We start from the raw sequence: 18,653 nt of genomic DNA on the forward strand, positions 1-18,653 counted from the left end.
TACAGACTAGGAAACAGCACATGTCCTCAGACTTCTCCAGGTCAGAAGGGCCTTAAGGGGCAGTTGATAACCATCCCCCTAGAGCTCAGTGGTATGTCATCATTTAAATCCAAAAGAGATAATGAGTAAGTGCTGAACTAATTCTTTTCCCTAAGTATAAACCCTATGTTACTCAAATCTCATGTCTCCAAATAGTACACATAAAGACAACAATCGTTAGAACATTTATTACGAAAAATCAGTATTTTCAAAAATGGATGAGTTATTTGGTAGGAGGAAATCTTCCTCCCTGGAAATGCTGAAGGAGCATTTTATGTTTGAAAAGTAGACACAGATCTCCCAATAGAAAATGTAGGTGTGGTTGGAGATAGCTGGCTGGCTTGACGCCTGCAGGTATGGTTTGGATGGGGCAGGAACTCTTTATTGGGCATGGATGCCAGATGCCTCTGCAATAGCGGCTGATCCTTGAATGCTACAACTTTCTGGGGCTGTCTCACCCTGTCTTTGTTCAGGGCATTCTTTGAGGGGTAATTTTGGTCAGCCAAGGGCACAGTTTTTGTTTTACAGGAGGAAGCTGTGTAGTTAAAAGGATGTCCCTGGACAGTATCTGCCTGGGCCTGTAATTGTGCCTTAAGTGTTTTCACAGGCTTTGTCGGAGAAGAACGTGATTCTTGGGGGCAGGTGATTCTGACACCATGGCTACTCCCTGGTTTCACATTTAACACCTTGCCAATGTCTGTCGTCACTTTCAGAGTTTTGGTGTTGCCAGTAGAAGCAGCTCTACTATTAACTTTGCTTTGTCTCTGCGCAGATGATGGTGGGGAGGTCCCATTCCCAAGGAACCTTTCTTGCCTTTTGTTTGTGCTGTTAGGACAAATCCATTGCAAAAATGACTTTATTTGTTTTTTAAACAGATTTTCAGGAGGAGGCTGATCCTTCAGTGATGAGGTTGGGGAAGATCTGCTTCCAAGCATCTTCTTTAATGCCCTGTGTTGACCAGGGCAGCTCTTCCTACTGGGTTGCGGTGTCCCAAACCCTGCATCCCCTTCACCAAGATCTCCTGATTTGGGATTTGGTGGGACATTCTTATCCCAGCAGTTCTGCAGGATATGCTTAGGGACCCAGGGCTCCTGATGCTGTTCCATGCTGACTGGTGTGCTGTCCAAATGTCCATGCATAACCTGAGAAGCTTCGATCTTCCCATTGGAGACACCCTGGGCATGAGTCTTCAAGGTTTTGGAAATCAAGTTATCTGAGGCAACAGCCATATCAATAGTCTGCTCTTTAACAGAGATATGATCCCTATCCTGCAATTTCAACTTTAATTCTTTAATCAAGTTGTTTTTAAATTCTGATAGTTTAGGATCCTGGGAAACTGATGTTGGTGAGGGAATTTCAGTAGCCAGGATAGTTTCTTCATTCTTTGTTTTCACAGCTACCGCTGTGGAGTCCCCTGACTTCTTGGTTGTCAAGGCATTGGCAGATTTTGATTGAAGAGCAAGGAGCTCCATTGCCTTAAATATCTCTCTTGCCTCTTTAAACGTTGGGAAGTATTCTGAAGTCTTTACTTTGGGAGCCTGAAGCCTTTCTTCTTTGTTGCCGGAACTCATTCTCTTATCCTTTGGCTCAGGTCTAGTCCCATCATGACTCGTGGACACCAGCACTCGGCTGTGTCCACTGTCTGGTCCAGTCTGTTTCTTAATTTCTTTGTCTGCGATGCACGGACAAGTCTGTCTGCCACCCTTAATCTGAACACCTGCAAGCTCCTGGTTTTCCTCTGGGGACAGTGGTCTCAGGTCCCCCTGTCCTCCCTTCCCTACAAGTGATGCAGCAGGAAGGAGATGATCCAGATTGGGTGCTGACTTTATCTTCAATTTGTCTCTACACATTGGTGTAGAGCTCCTACCAAGTGAAGTGGACACCATAACTTTGGAATGCATCGCAGAACTAAGGCTATCTTGGGAGGAACAATAGGAATGGCCTAAGGAAGAAGATGAGTCCTCTCTCTTGTTGAAGATCTGTTTGGATTCAAGGACCCTGGTGGGAAGGCCACACCTCATCCTCATGCAAAAACTGCTTATATGTTCTTCCAGCATCTTTTGTTTGCCAGAAGCTAAGAAAGAAATCTCCTGGGAAGTGTTCAAGCTAATGTTTCTCACAGATAATGCCCCATCTATCTGTTTTTGGCTGTGAGATTTCTCAGCAAAGGACATTGTCTGCTTGAGGGCATGCCCTGAACTATGAACAGTTTCAGGAAGTCTACCCTCATTTATTTCCCCAATTTTCTTATTCAAATGTTCTTTGAGTGCATTTTCTAATTGTTTCTGACTTATACTTATCCCTGAGGCCTTTGAATGATTTCCATACAGACTCACTGTATGACTTCCTTGATCTTTATCAGAGTCAGACCTTAAACTGTTATCTGAGTATCCTTCTGGGTCACTCAATAGGTGATCACTAGGGCCATTCTTTGGGCTGTGTCTCTGATGGCCCTTCTCATCGTTATCTGACTGAGACTCTTCTGAGCTTGTCTCATGGGAGATTGGAAGTCTGCTCGATTCAGAATTCCTTAAATTGTTGCTACTCTGTTCCTTCAACAAAGATATCCGTTTGAGTCTCTGAAAACTCTTTGGTGCATATATTTCAGGAACATCTCTCTCAGGATTCACCAGTGTCAGAGACTCATGGACCCTGCGGGGTAGGCCCCATCGGTGTTGAATGAGTCTCTTTCTAAGGTGGTATTCAAATTTCTTACGAAGCTCACTGCTCAGAGGGTAATCTCCAGGAATGATGGAGATTGGAACATGGATTTTGGAGGACTGGCTCACCAATGAAAAGTTGGGAGGTGGAGGACAAAGGTATTCCTGGCATGTTTGGCCCACAGAGGGTAAACCCCACAAACATTCGTATTCTTTCTGTAACACATTGTATTCTAGCTGATGAAGTTCAGATTGCATGAGACACTGTGCCTCATTATGGGGTCTATGGAAGCACACTCCACAGATCCTAAGCTGGAAATCGGGAGTTGTTGGTAGCATTGGGATTGGAGATTGAAGGTTGGACTGAGACTGGGCCTGAGTAGCATGTTGTGACTGTGATTGGGAGAAAATTTTAGTTGAGGATTGAGATTGGATCTCAGGCAAGATCAGAGGCTGGAAATTGGAAAGTCCTAAAGATCCTTGAGATGTAGAAGCTTTGGAGATGCCATTAAAGATGACCAAAGTTGAGGGACAGTCATCTGAATGATGGATAATTGAGCACAAGGACTCACTGTGCAAAGATGGAAGACCGAAAAAGTATTGCATACATTTTTCTTGTAACTGATTGTCAGAGGACCTAGGCGATGGAGGCTGCTGATTCATTTGCAGCTCCTCTGGTTTGCCTTTGCTGTTTCTAAAACAAAGGGAGTCTTGTTCTAAGTTGGAAGAGGACAAGTCTTTGGCATCCTTGACCTGGGCCTGCTGCCAGGATGATTCTGGCATTGAATGGTCAATTTCACTGACTCTTGGAGTATCAGTTGACAACCCATCAGGGCTATTCATTGCAGACAGAGCAAACTCTGGATGGAGATCATTTTCTGATCTCTGAGTATGTTGTGGTGTGGGAGGGCAAATAGCAATAGGTTGGGGTGGGAAAGGGTCCACTGGGAGTTTTGAAGCCAAGGGAGGAATAGGCTCTGGTGGTACTGAGTCGGCTGGTGGTTCGGGGGACAGCAAACCAGGTAAAGAAGCACCATGGTTAAGTGAGACAGTAGAAGGGGGAGGTGGAGATGGCACATGCAAAGAGGCTGATTTTTGGCCTCTTGGACGAGTTTTTGAGTGGCCAGATGTCACAGTGAATGTGGTCTTAATCACAGAATCTGAGGAAGCCACATAATGCACAGAGGAAGTATCTAGCAGGTACCCCAGTGACAGCAGTCGACTGACTTTGGCAGCCACTCTGTTACACACCGTACAGTGAGGGTCTGGACACAGCAGGTGACGGACGCTGGTGATATCTTGATGTTGGCTCTGGGGTCTACAGGAAACAGGAAGAAAAAGCTGCGGTCAAGACCAGAACATGGAAAGGAGGGTCTCCTGGCCTAGTGGGGGTAGGGATAGCCCAAGCCTACTGTTCCCGTCACCTCACATTTGTGATGTCACACTATACACTGTAGCCCCTCCCTGAGGCTTTCATCACATTCCGTTCCTATGGCTACCTGCCTCACTTCATAATGGCAGGCTTCACTGATTCCCTGGAATATATGGAACATGTTAAAAAAAAGGGGGGGGGGGAACCAGGAAAAAGAGGAAAGATTAATCACCTTTTCAAAACAGAAAGAAGCTTCCATCCCTCTTCTGCTTCTTTCTGGTTAATCCTTGTACCTGGGAAATCAGGAGAGTAGAACATATGTAATGAAAGTAGAAGCATAAGAAGCATAGAGGAGTCCCCCTATGGGAGCCTCTGGGGATACTAAATTCTGAATGCGCCAAGAATCAGTAATTATGGAAAGATTGTCACTAATATTAGTAAGACTCACATGTGTATGTGGCAATATTTATAAAGTACTTTCACATATGTTATACAGTGTGATGCTAAAACTCACCACATGAAGCAGAGATATCAGCAGAGTGCTCAGTGAAGAATGAGAGTACCCGAGAAGTCATAGGACATCTATAAAGGCGGGAGACTGAAGTTCTGACTACAAGACAACTAGTAGTCCATACTTATTTCTCACATCATCACCTTTTGGGCAGTACCCATTGTCCATGCATCTCAGATTCCTGCCCACAGATGGGCTAAGGAAGAACTCTGAGAAATGTCTCAGGTTGACTGTCTTTCCCATGACTTTCTCCTCTGAGTATTCTGTTTTCACAGAGAAACTGTATATAGCAACTGACATTTTGAGGCCCTGGATCTGAGTCATGAAGGATCACCCTTGCAAAGCTCAGTGTGAACACAGAGAACCTTACCTCTAAATGTTCCACCTTTCCGCCGCCTCTTGGCTCTACCCCGACACTGAGAACAAAAAGTAAAGAATAAGGGACTGAGTTTCATTTCTCGTCCTCCTTTTACCACCCTGAATATCTCTTCATCTTAAACTATAGACATGTATTCCTTACATTACTAATATTTACAGGTGGGATTTTATCCTGGAAACCTCTCCCATACCAGATAGGGGGTCCGTGAGCTTCACTTGTAAGCCTTTGTTCCCCCCCAAACCCATCCCTGCCTAGCCTCTGCCCCTAGGAAGGTGGTGCTCTGTCCTTCCTCAGATTTCCCATCTCTGGCTTCTCTCTGAGGAAACCAAACTCATTTAGAAATGTGAGAACATCGCTTCTCGGCCTTTTGGCTAAGATCAAGTGTAGAAATGTGAGAACAGAAGTGGGAAACAACAGCAACATCAACATCTCTCTTGGAGTTCACCCATAGTCCCTTACCTTTTTGATGGTCTTATTTTTGCAGATGGTTGTGAAAAATAGCTTTAATACCAGGTAGCTCAGGTACAAAGAGATCAACCCCAAAACACCAATAAAAGTGTAGTTGGGGTTGCTATCAATAAAAATAGAGCTGCTCTTCAGAAATGAGAGGATGTACTCCATTATTTGAATCACAACGCTGCTGAGAGCCAACTGAGGGTTGAGGGGTCAAGCCCTTGACTATATATAGTTCCAGCTCTACATCACAGACCATGAGTCACAAAGGTAGTCTGAGGCCAGAGAGGATGACATCATGATGTGCCCACAGCCCTGCCCCTACCTAGAGCCCGCAGAACCTCTTATCCAGCCCTTTCACTCTATCTTCAAACTCCATGCTTTCTCCTATCCCATGTCAAAATTCTATCTATAATTCAGATGTTACCTGAGTCCACTTTACTAGTAGGTGCCCTTGACTTAAAGCTCACCAATTCCACAGCCTTGAAAGTCTGAATTTTTGCTTGTCTCCAGACATTTATACTCTTAAGATCACATATATCACCAAATCCACCAGCTATACTGTTTTTGCCTTACACCAACCCAGATTCAAAATATAGGTTCGTTATACTTGTTTAGTTTTATGAATGCTAAGTATTATTTTGTTCATTTGTTTCATCCTTTACTGTCTTCAGAGGAGCTCATAATTCAAAAGGCACAAACCACGTATGTGTAAAATAAATATATATAATGACTTCAAGCAATGTTGGACTATATTTAGCACTTATTTTCTGGTTATATAGCTTAAACTGTATGAAGACACTTACTTATATATTTACTTGAGAGGCAGAGTTACAGAGAGAAAGGAAGAGAAGGAGAGGGGTCTTGTATCCACCAGTTCACTCACCACATGGACACAACAGCCAGAGCTGGGCCAATCGAAATCCAGGAGCATGGGGCTTCTTCCAGGACTCCTATGTGGGTGCAGGGGCCCAAGCACTTGGGCCATCTTCTTGGGCATAGACTCCAGACATGGGGTTAAATACACCCTGTGGTTTTGCATACCCTATGTGTGGCAGTTTAAGCCCCTGAAGATGTTCAGGGCAATGGAGCTTCAGGAGGGTTTAAGCTTCAGGAGGGTTTGGCTTGTGTTAGCTGGTTTCTATCACCCTGGAACTTAGCCTCCAGGCATGAGGTACAATGCCACTAGAGGTCAAAATCTCTGTAGTGGTGGTGGTGGTGGTGTTAACCCTCAAGCTCATTTGGGTTGCTGGGAAAATGTGCCAAACATATACATAATTGCCACTAGGTAGACTAGCACCTTGGTGGTGTCAGTGCCCTCTAGTTTGCCAGTTATACTAAGTATTGTGGTTAGGAAAATTTAAGGAGCATTGGGTGATGATAAAATACTCAAGATCTAAATCAACCTGCAGGAGAGCCACCAACTGGTCTGGAACAGAGAAAGCCATTTTGGGGTATAAAAAGGAGACTCAGGGATGCCAATTCTCTAACACAAGGAATTTAAGTTGGATGCTTAAGCATAACTGGGCTCACAGAGAGCCATGTCTACTTTTGTCTTTTCAGGTTCTACAGAGACTTTTGAGCTGTGTATAGTAGAGTGCCCATTACTATTGACTTATTCCTTAAGGCATATTTTCAAAAACTGGCTATGGGAGCTCAAGCCCCATGAGGAAATTGGTAAAAATAGCATTTTGAGTGTTTGACAATAGAGATAGGATGGAAGCAGAAAGGATACTCCAACATGTAAAAGAGTGCAAATAGCACATTCATAGGATGGCAATATCTACAACTAACATGTAGCAAGCTCAGAGTCAGCCCAGGGGACATCCTGCCAGAGCAGAGGAGTGATTCAGATGTGGGAAGCCAGGAATTCTCCCAAGGGCTTCTCAATGGGAAATAATTAAGGAAATGTATGACTTTGCCCATTTGGAGAGAGGAGACCTGATGTAAATAGTCTCTTGGATATTTGGAGGGAAAGGACCGAATGCTGTTATAATGAAGTAATGTGCCCCTATACCATCTGTTTCCCAAAGAACTCTGGTGGTCATATCAAATCCCCCTCCTTACTAACCCCTATACCAAGGAGAGAAAGTATCCAGGTGAAGACTGGCAGATAGACTCCACTAACATGCCTTCAGCAAATAATTACAAATATCTACTGATCTTTATAGATACTTCCACAAGATGGATAGAAGCCTCTCCTATTCCTATAGAATAGGCACAAGAAGTATCCAAAGCCATATTAAAGGAAATAGTTACTTGCTTTGGCCTTCCAGTGTGACAGTGTGACAGTCACCCCTTATTTGTGGCTAAAATTATTCAGCCAGTAGCTACAGATTTAGGGGTCTCATTATCTCCATGCCTCTTGGATACCTCACTCACCAGGTAAAATTGAAAAGGACCATCATAATCTTAAGAATATTCTGGCTAAGTTTTGCCAAGAAACCTTAGTAACATGGCTTCAATGATTGCCTATTGCCCTCCTCAGGATGAGAATGGCCCCTAAGGCTATTTTAAAGCTTCACCATTTGAAATGCTATATGGAAGACACTTCCTCACTTCTGAAATCCTCTTTGATTCAGAAACTCAAGATAAGATATATTATTAATCTAGCTAAGTTGCCAAAGGCTCTTATGGAGTTTGATAACAAAATTTTTCCAGTGCCAAATCCCAAAATCATCCACAGCCTGTCTCCCCAGGAGACTTAGTCTTATTAAAAACTTGGAGAGAAGGCTCTTTCTCTGACCCATTATAGCATAATAGGAGGGACTTCCTAGATGTTACTGAGCCCTCCTACTACTGTTAAGTGACAGGGAATTCTAAGCTGGGTAAATTTATCAAGAATTACTAAACCTTTACCTCTTGAATCTACCCAGATATACAGAAGAAGTCTGCCTACTTTTGAAAACTAATTTGTTAACTAATATCAGCAGCTAAAAAAAAGTTCTAAGACATTTCTCTTTGTCCCTGGGCCTTATCATACAAGCTTTCAATTACTAATTTCGAGTTGGAGAATTGGTCTGGTTGCTTAGAAACATGCTAGCATCAGGGAGGAGGAGCTTTAAACATAGGGGACGCTATACTTCCTGTTGTGGAGGGTGGTACGTCTGCCCCAAATTGGCAGCCCTCATGGCCCACCACATGCTACATTCCTGGTTAATAGAGCTATGTATTTCAAATCATATTTTCATTATTTTAGTTTGTTATTTTCACCTTTGGAGTGGATCCTACTTATTCTAGTTTGTTATTTTTGCCTCTGAAGTGGGATTTAATCACATTTTCATTATTTTAGTCTGTTATTTTCATCTTCAGAGTGGATCCCCTTATTCCAGTTTGTTATTTTCACCTCCATAGTGGGATTCTAACAGTCTGGAATGGCATTTCCCAGACTTGGTGGTTTATATTTCCTTGGTATGATATATATATATATATATATATTTCCCCCCCCCCTCAGGTCCTACAGAGAGACTGTTAAGCTGTATAGCTCTGCATGTATTCCTGTGAATTTACTTCTAAGGGTTCAGTTTAAAACTTACTATGGGGCCGGCGCCACGGCTCACTAGGCTAATCCTCTGCCTTGCGGCACCGGCACACCGGGTTCTAGTCCCGGTTGGGGCACCGGTTCTGTCCCAGCTGCCCCTCTTCCAGGCCAGCTCTCTGCAGTGGAGGATGGCTCAAGTGCTTGGGCCCTGCACCCCATGGGAGACCAGGAGAAGCACCTGGCTCCTACCATCGGATCAGCATGGTGCGCCGGCCGCAGCACGCCTACCGCGGCGACCATTGGAGGGTGAACCAACGGCAAAAAGGAAGACCTTTCTCTCTGTCACTCTCTCACTGTCCACTCTGCCTGTCTAAAAAAAAAAAAAAAAAAAAAAACAAAAAACTTACTATGGGATCACAAATCCCCTTGGGCTAGATGGTAATGGTAACATCTTACATTTTAAAGTGATCATATAGGTGGGATTAAGTGTTAAAGTGATCACGTGAATAGGATTAAGCCTTTACTACTACTAATAATAGAGTTAAAGAGGAGTAAATGTTCCAACATGGAAAGGAGTCTGTACCGCAGACTCATGGAGTGACAATCACTTTAAGTAGCACTCAGCGACCTCAAAATCAGCCCTAAAGCCATTCTGGTCTGGCTAAAAAGCCCACAAGACCATTTCAGGCATGGAAAGCCAGGACACTCATGCAAAAAGTGTCCCTGCATGGAAAACCTCCCTGGGTGAGACCCCAGTGGAAAAGAGTGGTCATCAAAGAAGGATGTACTTTTCTCTGGAGGGAGGAGAGAACTTCCACTTGCTTATGGCCTTGTCTGAATACTGATAGAGTTTGTGAAACTCAAAAGGCTTCCATGGCCTAGGCAGCTCATGTCAAGAGCCTCGGCTGATAACTGATGTCACACGTAAGAGTGCGAATTGTTAAATTAACAACAGGAGTCACTGTGTACTAACTTCCCATGTAGAAACTCTGTTCTCAAAAGAACTACAGTACTAACATTAATGGTAAAACTTGATCCCAATGATTTACTTTGTTATATTATGCATCATAAGTTCTAGTGATGTCTAAGTATCAAGCTCCATTGCCTGTATTCTTAGGTACTACTTTAAAGTTTATTAAGTGCCTCAAATGTAAGATCTTGGATACATGTCTGTGAAATTCCTGTATCATATGTTTTAACATGGGGTCAGATATTAAAAGGCAGCCGAGGAGATTTCTAAGAATGGCAAAATTCTGTGGACTTCGGAGTCCAAGATTTGGATTCTAAGCTTTTGTGTATAGCTTTAAAGAGGCCCTGATGCAGACTCTGTACTGAAAAGGGTAACTGCAAAAGTTGTTCCAGGAAACTAAGGAGCTTCTTCTAACTAAAACTCGAGGATTGGGAATTGCTGATGACAGGATCCTGTGGAATTGGATTGCAAGATTCAGATTCCAAGCTTTTGTGTATAGCTTTAAAGATGCCCTAATGAAGACTCTATACAGAAAAGGGTAGCTACAAAAAAGGGTAGCTACAAAAGTTATTATGGATTCCAGGATTTGGATTCTAAGCCTTATGAAAGAAAGAAAGAAGAAAGGAAGAAAGGAAGGAAGAAAGGAAGGAAGAAAGGAAGAAAGAAAGAAAGACCCTGACACAGACACACTGTGCTGGACAGGGGAGTTGCAAAAGGTGTTCCCAGGAATCCGGGAGTTTTTAACAAAACACTCCAACATTAGAAATTCCTGAGCAAGCCATTCATAATAAGATCCTCTTCAGATCAGTTTCAGCTTAAAGAAAAGGGACCTGACCAGGTGCTATTGAGCACAACTACCTCTGTGAAATGAGGATTAAACTTCTACCTCATAAGTCTTCATAAGTGCATGTGAAAGACATGCCTGATTGTTTCTATAAGCCAATCAGAAACCTTAAGTACTTCAAAAAGCAAAAAGGATAAGTAAACCTTTTACCTTTGTCACCTTAAGGCAAACATACTGTACCTGTCTTCCTTGATTATCTCTGGAAACGGTTATTGATGATAAAGCTACCTAATGGTTTCTTCTATTGTAATTCTCTATACTCAAGCTAAATGGGTTTATAATCTACATAAGGGTACCGTATCACTACCCACTATCTGCGAATCTGTAAGATACATTGTTTTCATCTAAAGGGGCACCCCACTTATGATTGGTTTATACTAAATGACAAACTTGTATGTTTCAGAACACAACCTCTGGGAGTAACTGACCATGCGGGAGACACCGACATTGGCAATGACTGAGACTACTCCAGCTCACAAAACAAATTTTTTAGATAGGATAGGCAGAGACTTCCAGACCCTGGATAGGCAGGGCCTGCACTACGCCCCTCATAAGCAGGAAGCAGTTACAGAAGAGATGATTCGACATTCATCAATTTCCCTTAGGATTAAGGGATGGAGTCTCTGAGGGGGGAATGAAGTAGGGAGGCATACAGGTTAAAATCGATTCAGTTTGTGAGCTGGAAGACCACGCCTTCACCATGCCCCAGTGTGACCTCATGCCCCTACCTGGCTACACCTGGGTGCCCACCAGCCAATCAGGTTAATTAACCACTCCCCTCTGAGAGTGGATTAAAAGCCTGGGACACAGTGTGTCCACCCCTCTTCTTTGCCCTGGCCTCTAGCCAGGAGGGGGATGGCTGTAGCCCTGCACCTCCAGGGTGCATGGCCTTCAGGTCACCCACCCTAGGCTTCCTGGCCTAGGTGCTCCTCCATGTGGATGGTTCCTAGTACTCGGTATGAACTCAGATTTACCCCTCTCTCTCTCTCTTAGATAAAGCTCTCTCTCCTATGCATTTTCTCACTAAATAAAAGCCTAAAATGTACCATGCTGCCTTGTGTATTTATGCCAGTATTTAGAATTCTTCTCTGAATATTAGGCAAGAACTCCCTCAGCTTATTAATATTGGGAATTTATAAATAAGCATATGGTGATATCATCTGGCACCCTGAATTCTGGTAATATATGTGGCTCCCCAGACTTGGCTTCTGGGGAACTTTAAGGGGCACATTTTCACATGGATTTTAGGGGGTCATTTCCTATATCAATATCTGACAGGAGACAAGTGGGCAGGGATCAGAGTGTTGAGAAACTTTTTCCATATTTGCAGATTCTGGTTTGTACATTAGGAAACTAGCCAAGATTGTTTCTTCCAAACCCTTTCCAAGGATCAAACAAGGAATTTGATATATGAATTTTTAAAGACAAAGTTACAGTCCAGGGATTCCCCATATTTACATATGTAGGGAAAGTCAACCAAGAGCAGTCCTAAAAAGACACAAAGAATACAAAGTACAGGTTACATTTGCTTCCCAAATGCCTCCTTTTTCATGTAGTACCAAATTGTGTAATAGAATGTGCTTGCTGAAATGAGTGGAGATTACAACTATCTCAAGCATGGTGGCTTAGCTATTCCTTGGTCTTTGTGCCAAGCTTTGACATAGGGGAATCCTTGTAAATACTTTTGGGAAATCATTAGTCTAAAAATTATCTCAGGGGGTAGGGGTTGTTTGTGGTCATTTGGCACAGTGGTTAACATACTGCTTGGGATGTTCACATCCCATATGAAGAGTTCAAGTCTGAAATTTGCTTCCAATTCCAGCTTCCTGAAAATGTGTACCTTGGGAGGTAGCAGATGACCACTCAAGTACTTGAGGCTCTGCCACCATGTGGGAGATATGGATTGAGTTCCATGCTCCTGGCTTCAGCCAGGCCCGGCCCTGGCTGTTATGAGCATTATCTCTCATTTGCTCTCTCTCTCATCTCTGTCTTACAAATATGATGAAAATAAATACATTTTATTAAAAAAAAGAAAATTTTTCATGGAAGCAAAACTTGCAGTGATCTCTTCTCATGCGTATGCTGTGGGAATGAGAACAGCCTGTCATTCTTGACACCTTTTAAATCTTCTTTTCATTATATAATTGTTTTACTAAAATATTAATTTTCATGTGTCATGATTAGTATATAATAGTGGCTAGATATGTATTTATGTAAAGAGATAGATCAATGGATGAATGAATATCTGGAGTTATATAAACTAATCTGTTTTTTATTTAATGCCAACCATTTAAAAGTTACCAAAGTCTAAGGGTCACTCAGCAAACATTTCTCAAATTTTTATTATGTACTGTGCTAGACACTGAAATGTAGAAATCAAAATGTCATCCCTATGCACACAGTCTACGAGAAAGATGGATGAGTAAATAAGTAATGACAACATAACACATATTCTAGGTAAGGAAATTTAAAGTGCCAGGAAAGGAAGCAGAAATTAACACTTCCTTGACGAGCTGGAAAAAACTTCTATGGAAATGATGTGTGACCTCTTCAAGGAGAAGTGGAACTTCAATGGGCAAAATACTGAGAGATGGCGTTACATGTAGGAAGTGGAATGTTAAAAAGTAAAAAGAGTTGAAGAGATTGCTGTAGCATGGAATAAACTGCAAGCCACCTGACACCACTGTGACTCAGGGTGTGTGAAATGGAAATTACTTGAAATGGAATGGAAATTGTGGTCTGAGGTGAAATGATGAGGACATGATGAATTTGAAGTAAGAACAGGACTCTCAAGTGGGACTGAATGACAATTAGTGGGAGGTACAAAATAGAGGTGAGGGGAAGTGATAAGAAGAAGAGAAATATGTCCAGGCAACAATGGAGGGTATATAGGACTCAAGGACTCCTGGTCTCTACCACCTTTTCAAAGGCATACTTCATCCTTTCTCCAGGACAGTCCACCCAACAAGCAGGGAGAACGACTGCCCAGAAAAACATCAACCTCAATCAACAATTAACATAATGACCTTTATTTTTCATGTAACAATTAAATATGACCAGATTACAATAAAAAGAGTACAAATGAAGTCAGCAGATCACACTACTGGAGGAAAATCTCAGTGAATTATACTCCAAAGATGGAGAAACTAGACTCTGCAGAAGGAAGAAAGCCTGTGCATTTCTCCCATTATCAGTGACTGTGGCTTGTTTCTTAGGTCTGCAAACCCATTTGCTTCCTTCTGTGACTATTAATATTACCAATTGAGGTACCAAGAATCATGAGACAGGCAATAGAACAACTGAAATTCTTTCAACTCCTAGTATGTTGGGCATTACACTGAGGGAAAAAGAAAATATGCTACACAGCACAGCCCATCTGGGGCCACTGCACAGCTTATACGGGGAGAAACAAACAAAAACCCTTCCTAGGCTGCTGAAATATTATTGTTCAGAGTTTGACACAGCCATGCTGTAATCATTTGGATAGCAACCCTTCATTTAGCCCACACACTTTTACTATGAGTAGCTGGGTCAGCCCTTGACTCTCTGTGACTTCAGATGTAAATGGAAACTTGGGTATTACAAGCCTGAACCATTCTAATGGAAAGCACTTGCTCTTCCTGTGAATCCAGCTGGGAAACCGCCTCCAGCCTCAGAACTCACTGCACAGTAATCCAGTGGGACCTTGGGTTGTTTATACAATTTCCTTCACAGTTTTAACTAAATAATTTCGCATATCTGGGCTTTAGTTTCCTCATCAGTGATTCATCACAAATACTCTTTTAAGCCTGTTTCATAACATATTATAAAAATGATGTTTAAGGCCGGCGCCGTGGCTCAACAGGCTAATCCTCCGCCTTGCGGCGCCGGCACACCGGGTTCTAGTCCCGGTCGGGGCACCGATCCTGTCCCGGTTGCCCCTCTTCCAGGCCAGCTCTCTGCTGTGGCCAGGGAGTGCAGTGGAGGATGGCCCAAGTGTTTGGGCTCTGCACCCCATGGGAGACCAGGATAAGCACCTGGCTCCTGCCATCGGAACAGCGCGGTGCGCTGGCCGCAGCGCGCTACCGCGGGGGCCATTGGAGGGTGAACCAACGGCAAAGGAAGACCTTTCTCTCTGTCTTTCTCTCTCTCTCACTGTCCACTCTGCCTGTCAAAAAAAAAAAAAAAAAAAAAAAAGATGTTTAAGAACTTGTCAAAATTACCTTGTTGGCATCAAGCATATTTAAATGGAAGCCTCAGGTCACAGTGCATAAATATATATAATCTGGGTTTTTTTTCTCATTTTTAAGATTAGACTCTATCAAATTAAATGTACAACAGGCCCGCTATTTCAGACCATAGCAAATTGCTGGGGAAAAGCAGAACTCCTGAAAGGTAAATACTACTATGTCTATATTTTATCTTTCTTTTATCTTTTCTAATGGCATTTGTATAAGATGTTCTTCATAAAATATGACTTGTTTTCCAAAATGCTTACTGCTTATTTGCAAAAGAAGTTTAAGGAAAGGAAAGAGATAAAAAGGAAAAGGAAAAATAGTGATTTCTGGGGGTTACTGAACTGTACACAGATTTCTAAAAATATTGTAGCCCATATATGTATGTTTAAACATGGGATCCTGAAGGTGTTGAGCATTTTTTTCTAAATGTTCATCTCTAAATGTTATGTCTATGTCTTCTCATAATATGAACCGTGGTGTTTTCTAAGGTTTCTTGCCCTTTGAGCCACAGCATAGGTTCTCAAAATGTGTTTAATGATAAGAATTATCCAGAGGAAACAAAATAAAGGAGTTATGTCCAGAACTTGGACATAGTAACAAAAGTGAATCTGCAAGTGGTCAGGAAAGAAGAGTGAGAACAATAAATAGTGCTGAAACAGCCAGATGCTCACAAAGGGAAAATGCTGTCGAATGAGAGGTATTATATACAAAATAACTTTCACTGTGAATTTCACATCTAGTATTATAGAGCAGACCTTCAACAAGTGTGGACCATGGGCCATTTGCATCCAAGTCACCAGAATTACAGAGAGATTCCTGAGTCCACCTTACACTAACTGATTCTCTAGGAATGAAAGCTAGGCATCTATGTTTTTATCAAACTCCCCTAGATGATTTTGCATTCACTAAAACTTGAAATTCATTGACAAAAAAATGTTTTTACACTTGGAGTAAAAGATTTGAATACCAGCTCTGATAGTTATGGGCAAATTAAGTAATCCATCTATATTTCATTTTCTAGTCATAATGATTAAATGATATATTGTATAGACAGTAATTAGCATAGTCCTAGTTTATAGTAGATACTATACTATAGTGTTAGAATTAATCTCCGTTGGAAATAAATGGAGTGTTTTATAAATGTTTTTGCAATGTCAAATTTTACCTTTGCACTGATATTAATGTATTCTTACTGTAGCTAAAGGACAGTGCCCTTGTCAAGTGTATTGGCAGGTAAGTGCAGAGTATATGATCTTGAGGACATGTTTGGACATACAACTTGGAAAGTAACCATTCACACATCCCACCTACAAAATCATTCACCCATTCATAAGGTACAACTTCAGATATGTGCACGTGATGCAGCAAGGGAAATCTGGCCAGTGACTGACCTGAGCTAAATTACCTTGTTAGTGCATAGCATATGAATTCATTTACTAATGAAAGGTTATGATGTTCCAGGTGCACACATGGTGCACATTGAGAACGGAAACAAATGGTCCTTCCCCTTACATAGCACACACTTTATAGCAGCATATCCCCCTCACATTTCCATGCATTTCACAGTATGGCAATTTTTTTTTGTTAATAAATAACTAGGGACCAGCATTATAGCATAACAGGTGAAGCCACTGACTGCAATACAGGCATCTCAGAGGGTGCCAGTTTGAGTCCTGGCTGCTCCACTTCCAATCTGGCTCCCAGCTGATGTGCTTGAGAAAGCAGAGGAAGATGGTCCAAGTCTTTGGGCCATTGCACTCTTGTGTGAGATCCAAATGAAGCTTCTTGTCCCCTGGATTTTGCCTGGCCATTGTGGCCATTTGGGGAATGAACCAGCTTCTCTCTCTCTCTCTCTCTCTCTCTCTTTCCTTCCTACATTTCTCTCTCTCTCTCTCTCTCTCTCTCTCTCTCTCACTCACTCACTCTGCCCTTCAAACAAAGAATAAACAGTTAGAAAACTGGAAAAGCCTGGTTTCATTGGTGGCTACTCTTTCTGAACAGAAGGTACAAGAAAAATACCAAAAAATAAGTACACCCAGCCTCCCCTCTCCTTTCTGTCCTCAAAAGCAAATATTTTTCCTTACAATCTTGAAAACACTGCTTCATTTCCTTCTAGCATACAGCACTGTTGATAATAAGCATCATGCAATGGAGGAAGGAAACTACTCTGGTGGGGCCAAAGCCACCTTAGCAACATCTGAGGTCTGTACATTCCTCCTCTTGCTCTTTGGTACTAAGAGATGAAATGTCAGTACTGAAAAGTGGGGGACAAGCCACAGAAAACAATGGGTAAGGACTAAGGAGTCTCGGCCCAACTGTGTACAGATAGCCAAAGCCAAGGGCACTTTGATCCAGACAAGACATTTTGCAGACAGCCTATATTAATTCCTATGTTTGCTGTGACAAAGTTCCACAAACCAGCTGGATTACAACCAGAGATACTTGTTTTTTCACAACCCTAGAGGATTGAAATCCAATGTCAAAATGTCAGCAGATCCATGCTCCCCAAGAAGACCCTGTTCAATGTCTCCTAAATTTCAAATAATAAATTGGCCCCATTAGTGAAAGTAGCAACTTGTAAGAAGATGACTTTGTTTATTCAAAACTACTGGAGTGTGAAGTGTTTGGTTTCCATCTGATAGTTACTAGCAATCTTTGCCATGCCATGGCTAATGGTTGCATCTCTCCACTACTGCTCCTGTCTCTGTTCCTCTTGTGTTCTCTGCTCTTCTTCTAAGGACACAAACCTTGGGGTTTTTGGCCTAACATAGTCCAGGATGCCCACCTAAACTTAACTAGTTATATCTGCTAAGGCCCTAATTCTAAGTACGGTCACATTCTGAGGATTCAGGTGGACACGAATTTTGGACAATATAATACAGGATAATGGGAGTAGTTGGAATCCAGGCAGGCAAAAGATGGCAGCAGCAAAGACAAGGACAGAAATAGCCGCATACTTCATACTTCATTAATGAGATCAATTTATTCAATGGGCACAGTAGTCACAGAAGAGGGGGCCTATGGTGCTTTTAGGAGCCAATTTAGAAAGCATTTAGAAAATGTTTTAATCTGTTTCAAAACCTAAAGAATAAAATAGAAAATTCATATTCATATTGAAGCAGTCATAAAAGAATTTTCAACATATTTTTATGGAGGAGGGAGCCCTGGAAAATGAACATGCTCAGGGTAACCGGAAAAGTCATCATACAGCCCTATCCACTAGTATTCATACTTCCTGTCCACTAATGTTTGTACTTGGACTCTGCCTGAAACTTCCTTCCTTTCCTCCATTATGTGTTTCACCTTTAGGACTCAATTTATGAGATATTTCCTTGCAGACATTTTCCTGGAGAACCATCCCCACCTCATCTTTACTTCATGCCTCTACTCCAGGCTGGTTTGTGTGCTCACCTGTAGTACCCTTGTGACTAGCTCTACCTCTCCACCTCTACATTGCTCCACGATTATCTATATCTACACAGCTCCTTAGATCTGAGGGTAAACCTCAGGTGTCACGGTGCAGATGTTGCTGGAGTCCCATCCAGAGCCCCTAGGTCATTCTAATGCACTCATCCCCCCAGATGGCATTGGTGTTGCGTGCTATTGGTTCATACATCAAGTATTCCCAGAAAAACTGCCCTTACCTGACAGGAGACACCTTGTCTGTGGAAGCTTGGGTTGACATTAGTTTCCACCCATCCCCTGCCAAGGGTGGACCACAACTAAT

At 42.3% G+C, this 18,653-nt stretch overlaps 1 protein-coding gene and 1 long non-coding RNA gene across 2 annotated transcripts in view; one reads left to right on the forward strand and one right to left on the reverse strand.

The window, feature by feature from the left end:
- Positions 1–311: 311 nt before the first annotated feature.
- LOC133754289 (spermatogenesis-associated protein 31D1-like) lies at positions 312–5,582 on the reverse strand. The gene is made up of 4 exons (XM_062184759.1): positions 5,421–5,582; positions 4,953–4,998; positions 4,740–4,845; positions 312–4,017 (listed from the first exon to the last, which is right to left on the reverse strand). The coding sequence occupies exons 1-4, from the start codon at positions 5,580–5,582 to the stop codon at positions 312–314; spliced, it is 4,020 nt and encodes a 1,339-aa protein (XP_062040743.1).
- Positions 5,583–15,004: 9,422 nt separating this feature from the next.
- The window catches only part of LOC133754292 (uncharacterized), a 104,458-nt gene continuing 100,809 nt past the window's right edge, over positions 15,005–18,653 (forward strand). The window contains exon 1 of the long non-coding RNA XR_009865191.1: positions 15,005–15,083. This is a non-coding gene — a long non-coding RNA (uncharacterized LOC133754292). The remainder of the gene's footprint in view (positions 15,084–18,653) is intronic.

Source organism: Lepus europaeus (genome assembly GCF_033115175.1).
Source record: "Lepus europaeus isolate LE1 chromosome 12 unlocalized genomic scaffold, mLepTim1.pri SUPER_12_unloc_2, whole genome shotgun sequence".
In the NCBI taxonomy this organism is placed as follows: Eukaryota; Metazoa; Chordata; class Mammalia; order Lagomorpha; family Leporidae; genus Lepus; species Lepus europaeus.

Coding starts and splice junctions, on each gene's coding strand:
- LOC133754289 (XM_062184759.1), bottom strand. CDS start 5,582: ATGGAGTACATCCTCTCATTTCTGAAGAGCAGCTCTATTTTTATTGAT. Junction 4,999..5,420: donor AAAATAAGACCATCAAAAAG/GTAAGGGACTAT, acceptor TTTTGTTCTCAG/TGTCGGGGTAGAGCCAAGAG. Junction 4,846..4,952: donor GAAAGGTGGAACATTTAGAG/GTAAGGTTCTCT, acceptor CTGTGAAAACAG/AATACTCAGAGGAGAAAGTC.